Source organism: Panicum hallii, chromosome 4 (assembly GCF_002211085.1).
Source record: "Panicum hallii strain FIL2 chromosome 4, PHallii_v3.1, whole genome shotgun sequence".
Taxonomy (NCBI): domain Eukaryota; kingdom Viridiplantae; phylum Streptophyta; class Magnoliopsida; order Poales; family Poaceae; genus Panicum; species Panicum hallii.
The window spans coordinates 40156712-40164639 of NC_038045.1; the positions used below are offsets into that span (position 1 = coordinate 40156712).

At 43.8% G+C, this 7928-nt stretch overlaps 1 protein-coding gene across 1 annotated transcript; it reads left to right on the plus strand.

Moving 5' to 3' along the window:
• The first annotated feature begins 662 nt into the window (after positions 1 to 662).
• Positions 663 to 3698, plus strand: LOC112890807. The gene is made up of 2 exons (XM_025957669.1): positions 663 to 2667; positions 3352 to 3698. Exons 1-2 carry the CDS (start codon positions 805 to 807, stop codon positions 3448 to 3450), a joined length of 1962 nt encoding a protein of 653 aa, XP_025813454.1. The 5' UTR covers positions 663 to 804; the 3' UTR covers positions 3451 to 3698.
• Positions 3699 to 7928: the final 4230 nt, after the last annotated feature.

Consider the following 7928-nt stretch of genomic DNA (forward strand, 5'->3'; position numbering starts at 1 on the left):
TAGTTTAATGTATGATTATACTCAAATAGTTATATCTAGAGCATTTCTCAAATGCCAGTGTATATTACTTAGGGTTTCAGAAAGCGCTCGTATATACTACATTCACTTTTAAATATATTACTTTCGGGACAAACTTGTCTAATTCTCATATATTTTTATGAATTAGATTATTCTGTAGAAGTAAAACAAAACAAGTACAAACTGATTTAGACCCGGAGATGTTGCTTTTCTTTGCAAAAAGCCACTTTTCTCCCTTCAAGTTGTAACGGTTTTGCAACCCTGTTTTCGTGGCTTTTGAAGCATAGCTTGCGGGCTTCTAGCTTCAGTTACAAGGAGGGGGAGATGGCTTTTGAAAAAGCTAATTTTGTACAAACAGTAACTGTCTGTTTTTGGGCTTCATCTTTTCGTGAGTAGAAGCCCAAACAGTAAGGTCTTTTTGGTCCTTTTTTTCCCAGGCCAGTCGTCTTCAGACAGCCGGGACACGCCGTAGCTGTCATTGTCGCACCATATCGCGCTCGCTCAGGCTGTCACAAAGGTCGCCACGTGTCGCCGTCGCCGCACGTGGGCCCACATGTCGGTGGCTGGGCACCGGTTAATTCATCCCCTTCCTGGTTAATCTCCCCCCGTGATTAATCGCCACCATGGCTGGCCCACCCTCACTAATCACACCCCAAATCCACCACCCATCCCATCGGATCCCCGACAGCGCGAGAGGCGCAGGGCAGGCGACGCTGCCCCCGCCCCAGCCACCGCCCGCCGCCGCCGCCGCCGCCGCAGCAGCGGCAGCGGCATTTCCTCGAGCACATGGCGCTCGTGCCCCGCGGCGGTGCGGGCGCGGGCAAGGGCAAGGACGAGGCCGCCTTCGGCCTGCCGTGGTCCGAGATGTTCCGCTCCGCCTCGCGGCTCCGGCCCAAGCAGGAGCCCGACGACGCGCCGGCCAAGAAGCCGCCGCCTCGAGCGCTGAAGCCGGCTCTGAAGGAGGGGAAGCCCAAGGCGGCTGCAGCGGCGGGGGGCGACATCGGGGGGCTGTCGCTGGAGCCCGACGCGCGCCTGGCGCTCTACATCGCCATGGCGCACGCGGGGCTCGCCACGGCGTTGCTCTTGCTCTACGGCCTCTACATGCTGCTCGCAGACTTCCTCCGACCGCTGCAGTGGGCGCTGCTCTGCTCCGTCCCGCTCCGGGAGACGCAGCGCGCGCTCGTCGCCTTCTGGGAGCCCCCGCTCCGGGGCGGGCTCAGCGTCGCCGTGCTCGCGCTCCCGCTCGCCGCGCTCCGCTCCTCCGGCGCCACGCTCGCCGACGCGCGCGCCGCGCTCCTGCGCCGCCCGCTCCCGCACTCCCCCGCCTTCCCGCGCCTCCTCCGCTGGCTCGTCTCCTCCTTCTTCTTCCTCGTCCTCTTCGAGCGCCTCGGCCCCGCCGCCGCGCTGCTGCTCCTTGTGCTCGCGCTCGCCTTCTTCGCCGCGACCCCCAAGCTCACCCGCGCCGCCTCCTCGCGCATCTCCGGTCGCCGCCCCTCCTCGCGCGGCCTCCTCTTAACTGGAGGCATCCTGCGCCACCTCAAGACGCTCGTCGCTGTCGGCCTCATGCTCGGCATGATCGCCGGGTTCATAACCGGCAGCATCTTCTTCTCCTACAAGATTGGGCTCGAGGGCAAGGACGCCGTCATGTCCCTCAAGTCCCATGTCGAGAATGGCAACTACTCTGAGAAGATTGGGCTCAAGAAGTGGCTTGACGACAATGACATCCCCGGCTTGATCGATCAGTACTCCGCCAAGATTTATGACACAGTCTGGGAGCAGGTGGACCAATTGGCAGTGCAGTACAACCTTACCGATTTCACCAGCGGATTCCGACATTTCTTGATCAGCCAATCAGTTGACCCAAAGAGCAAGGCACTCATCAGTTCCAGACCGCACCCATACTCAATGAAGCTGCAATCAATTGCCGCGCGTGTGAAGAAAAGGGAGTGGGTGGAGATTTACAGAGAGCTGGACTCGTTCTTTAGGGAGCTGTTGATCACAAGGGAGGATTTGGTGATCAAGGCCAAGGAGCTGGCTTTGCAGGGAACAGAGATCGCAAAGAGGCTGTTGTCGAGTAGCACATCGGTGCTTGGTGGTAGTGCTAATTTGATGTTATCCATCGCTCTCCACATTGTCTCAGGTGCGGCTGAGGTGGTCAATTTTTTATCGCAGCTGATGGTCTTCTTGTGGGTGTTGTATTACCTCATTACAGTAGAGGGAGGTGGAGCTACAGAGCAGATCATTGATCTTTTACCAGTGTCAAAACAAGTAAAGGATCGCTGTGTTGAGGTCATCGACCATGCCATTAGTAGTGTCTTGTTGGCCACTGCCAAGATTGCCATATTCCAAGGAGGCCTGACATGGCTCTTGTTCAAGTTCTTCAAGGTGCACTTTGTGTATGCATCAACTGTGCTTGGATTCATCAGCGCACTTGTGCCAATACTTCCATTTTGGCTGTCTTCAATATTCGCTGCAGGGCAGCTGCTCATGGAAGGGAGATATGTTCTTGCACTGGTGGTAACTGTAATACATCTCACACTGATGGATTATGGAACAACTACCATTCTGGAGGATATACCTGGGTACAATGGATATCTCACCGGCCTCAGCATAATTGGTGGCATGACTCTGTTTCCCAATGCTCTGGAGGTACTAATTTTGTTGCATGCTACTCATTTCGCCATGAAAAGTGCTTTTATGAAAAGTTAAATTTTGTAGGAGTTGTCTTGCATATTATGTTTCGAAAGCTATTAGAAGCTACATCATCCGTTTAGAACCAAAGATATCTTTTCCCAAGATGCAATTAGAAGAACCTTTTTTTATGTTGTGAGATACAATCCCTTCTGCAACTCTTTGTTTCGTTTTGAGATACAATAGAAAACTTCTTTTGTGTTCTACATAGTAGTGTATTTCTCCATCCCTTTTTTTTGTGATCTAGATTGTTGTGTTCTAGAAAAAAAATATTTTCTCCACATATTTTTCTGCTTATTGCATTTCTACATACTTACCTGCACTGAACTACAAGTATATTCTTCTAGGCTACAAAAAAATTGGCAACAATGTTGTCGTGTTGAACAATTTTCCATAAATTATGTGTCATACAGCTACGTAATTGTGTAAATAATTTGTGTTTGTGAAAGTTAGAAGATGCAACAGCTGTTTATAAATAGGAAGTAGAGAATTCTTTTCTGTGGTCGGTTGTTCACTAAATTGCTTCAAACACCATCCTGATTCTTGGGAGCTGGAGCATAGCAATAATCCTCACATAGTGATATGGAGCTTTTTCTTAACCTCAAATTGGGCTGATGTTTTTTTTTTGTTGCTGTTTTGCAGGGAGCAATATTAGGTCCCCTTATAATGACAGTTGTGATAGCATTGAAGAACTTGTACACTGAGTTTGTGCTTGCTGATGCAGAGGAGACCAGCAGCTAGCATCAGATCCAAGGCTAAATTGCTCGTATTTTGAGAGAAATACATGTGTAGGATTTTTTACCTGCTATATTTGATGGTTTTGCTCCTGTATCATACCAGAGTATATGAACAGCTATTGCAGCAGTTGTGATCTTTTCCTTCTTGTTGCAACCTGCCATCTCTGTAGCTGTATTTAATATCTATGGGATCGTCCATAGATTTGGTTTTGATATCCGCTGAGTGCTGAATGACCTCTCTGTCCAGTTGAACCTGAAGTTGTGCAGTTTTTTTTTTTTGCCATATTGGTTCATATATAGCTTACATGCATCCAACTCTTGAAACTTTCAGTACAAGTAATACTATGTTAGGCGGTTTTCTGCTGTGCTTCCTTAAAGGATCTGATAGCATACGGTTTGGAAGAGATAACAGGACCAGCCCGTGAGGCAAAGAGACCCAGGTACCCTGCACTTGAACTACAAAAGGCAACTATCAGGGCTTCGGAGTTCAGACAGCTAAACCAGGTCAGGTTTGATAATTGACACTCTCGTCTGTGCATGTCTGCACCTACCCGTGTCTTTTCCATTCAGTTCTTTGCGTGGCACCCTAATTCTGCGAGTCCTGAGAGCAGTTCTGAATGTTCACTTGTTCCTATGGGTTGATTTATCATATGTTCTGTACTAATGTTAACTTGCGAGCCAGAAAGCTTCGTGACTTTACTTATGATATGAACTTTTCTTGTCCTTGAGTGATCTAGAATTCTGGAGTTAACTTCGTTTCCGGTTACACACAACTTTTTGGGTGGATAAAAGTTGCCATTCCTTTAGAAGGAAAAAACTGGGAATGTAATGTAATTAAGTTCTTTCCGAACTTTTCTTCATTAGGATTTCTTAGTAGTACCTTGTGTGACTTGTTCATCTGAAGTCTCTGCTCTAGAATCTACATGGCAGAGGCCATACTGGATTATTATTAATGAAAATATTTGCCTTTTTGACTAGTCTCCATCTTCTTGCTGATGTTCTGGGTGGTCGACTCTGGCGTATCTTTTAATTATTTCCGTGTTTGTTGAACTGTTCATCGACAAGCCATTGACGTTGACACTTGTGCTGCCGTCAAACCTTGCCAGCTTAAAAGTATTATTACTTGTTGATAATAAAGCTGCCTCTTATTAACCCAGTCAGATCGTGGGCTCATGGCTGCATGAAAAAAGCCATGTAATTTTCGTCTTGGAAGACTGCAAAAAGTTTCAGTTCGTGCGTAGTAGCAATCAAGTGATGCTAGTCCTGATTGTCCTGCCGGTTTGACGGTAGCTTTGACCTGTGCAATCATGGTCTGCCTCTAGCATGGATTATGTTCTTGGTGCTAGGTTGCGCTTTTCTGTGACAGCATTGCAGCTTTCTCGTGTTGGCAGCAAGGGGGCCTGGACTGGAAGTGCCTGATTTTGTGACACAAATTCTATCTTTTTTCAGAAAAATAATATGGTTTTAGGCCAATAGAATTTTATACACAGGTTCTATATAGGGAATAGAATTCTATTTCTAGAAAGTAAAAGAAAATAACAATACAAACGTCATGTATTCTATCAACAAAATTGGTGTATGGAACACAGTATATACGCAAATACTCACATACACACTGAGAGATTTTAGTAGATCTTAAAATTGGTGAAGTCATAGTAGACGGCTCATTATCGATTGGCATAGCGTCTAACACTGAAAAAAAGCACAGTTATTTTTTAAAATTAATTTAGAAAAATACAAGTACGCATAGAAGTCAAGGTCTCAGTGAGTTGCCAGGCTCTACCGCAAGCAACCTAACAGCTCGCCCCGATCAAACATTTTAGTGTTTAACACGTTCATAATATATTGCTTTTTTTTATGCGTAACTTACCTTCATACAAATAAATTTGCTTGGTAGCACTACCTGACCACCACAAAATCAGTCGACCTACAACATCTCCCTTCTTCAACTCAGACATAAAAAATGTTAATATCAGATTTATAATGCTAATCTTTGTACCTAAATCCTATCTCAATCTAAAAAATAATTTGAATTTTGTTGTACTCAAATTCAAGTTAGCTTAGTTTTTTTTTAAAAAAATCCAACTTTAGTTGCAAATTCTCCACTTTGATGTGAACGTAAATCAAATTTTTTGTATTTGGAACAGTTTCAGTCACCTTCTCGTCACCGTAGCCTTTCGACGGAGGTTTCATGATTATGAGCACAAGACCATCCATGATGGTCTTGTAGGGAGGAGAGTTCCATCTACTAGGGTAGCGACATGGTGGCATGGCTTTCTAGCATCGATGCTCAAGATCAGGGCTAAAGGGGGAAGAAGAACCAGTGACGCGATAACCAAACTTGTCTCCCTTTGCCCCCGTCACAACACACAGCTTATAGAATCCACTAAAGAATCCAACAAAAACTATTCCAAGTATCATCCCTTATAGAATGTGATTATTATTTCTCATCCACATAAGAAAGCTTATGAAAGTGCCTTATTTGTCCTATTGTCCGATCTTGGGTGTCTATTCTCCTAACTTTTCAAGTGCCATTTGAGACATATTTCCTTAATATTTTTTGAAAGGTGTGTTTTGTTTCATTAGGACAAGATTTGATCGACAAGTTCTCTAATTATATTCTATTTATGTGATGAAAATTTAGTCATAAGAAGTATTTCTTTTCATTTGAGCCTAATGGAAATATTTTCCACAAAAGTTTTATATTAATATAGTATTTTTTTCTCAGGATGTTTTAAGGAAGTGAAATAAGAATAGTAATTTTAATCAAAATATATCCCCGGTAGAGGCCACATCATGGTCAAAGTACCTATGGCATTTTGTGAAAGGCATTGGTTTCAATGGTACTAAGCCAAAATATTCATAGAATGCAACAGAAGATTGCACATTTCCTCGGTTTCCCAAAGTTTTATTTAAGAAAAAGGAAAAGATTATCAGGAAGTGGAGTGGTTACAATCATGCTAGGAAAGCAAAAGGAAATGAAGAAATAATTCTAGTTGAAAGGTTAGCAGCGAACAGTTGCTTTAAAAGTTAGCGGTGATGACACAGACGCGGATCAAAACCCATGCCCCTGAGACTCCGTTCTCCTTCCATCCCCTCTTCTCCGTTTCCCTCCACCACAAACATATTGAAGCACTCGTTGCTTGAGCCCAACCTCCCATCCACCTCCTCCACGGCTTCTCCTGCTCGTAGTGTTCCTTGTTAGCTTTCTCATTTTTATTTTCTTGAAGTTTCTTTTTTAATATTGGAGCCGCTTCCCTCTTAAAGTGCTTTAGTATGTAATAATGTTGATTGTTTTAGCCAGCATTAATATATTAAAGAGAAATCAAAGGATAAAGTCTACTTTTGGATACTTTTTTATATCAAAGCATAACTCCCCTACGTACTATATTGTACCGATTTCTCGAGACATACTACAACTTATGTAAGAAAATTTGATAGATTTGACGACAAGTAGCCCTGTTTAAAGAATTATGGGGATCTCATCGGGCCTCCGCTCTTTTGTTCATTGTCCTTTTTCTTCTTGTCTTCTACATTACTCTTTAGTCTCAAAAAGGAAACTTTTAATCTCAGATTCAAAACGTTAATCTCAATTCAAAATGAATAATTTATTCTAAAAGTTCTGTTTCAAAATTTAAAACTTGACTCGAAAGTCCTATGAAAAAATTTCCATGTGGGCCTATAAATTTTATGAACGGTTACAAATTAAGTAGCAAGCTTTCCAGCTTCATGTAACTATGAATCAAAATTTTGGTTTTGAGAATAATTCCAGTCACCTTCTCATCCTAGAAGCATTTTGATGGAGGTAAGGGATGCAGGGGCAACCTCCACCGTGCACCTTAGGGGGACAAAGCTCGGTCTAGTATGACAAAATGCTGTGGCATGGGTGAATAGTGTCAGCTCGAGCTCAAAGCAGCAAAAGGGAGGAAGAAAAACTAAATATATATAACAAGATTTCGTTATAAATCATCGAAACACCTAACTAAAACCAAATATTTTGCGGTACCATAAAGAAAAGGGAAAAAAAGCATTCAAAGCACAATCCCTATTCCTATTTAATTTTAATTCTTGGCATCAACCAACAAAGCCTTCAGCGCACACCTTTGCTGTCCTAGCTTTTTCATCGCCGCTTGATGGGAGAAGAAAGCAACGGTATTGGTTCGGAGCTAGAGTACTTTCATAACTTTTGGTCCTTTTGCAAAGGACGCCAATTGCATTGGTCACGTCACCACCAATCAATTTCTTTCGTTTTCATCCATGCCAATCCATCAATTTTTTCAAAAAGGTATCCTTTCAATTTTTCACGTCACCACTGGCATTAAATTCATCCAGAAGAACTTCACGTGTCATAATTCCCGTCCTCAAGATTTTTATTTTCTCATCTCAGAAAAGAAAGAGAACTTTTTTTAAAAAAAAAAGTGTCCCTGGAATGGAAGTGCTGGGGAGGCGGAAAAACGGCCCTGGTTGAATTTGGAACGAGTA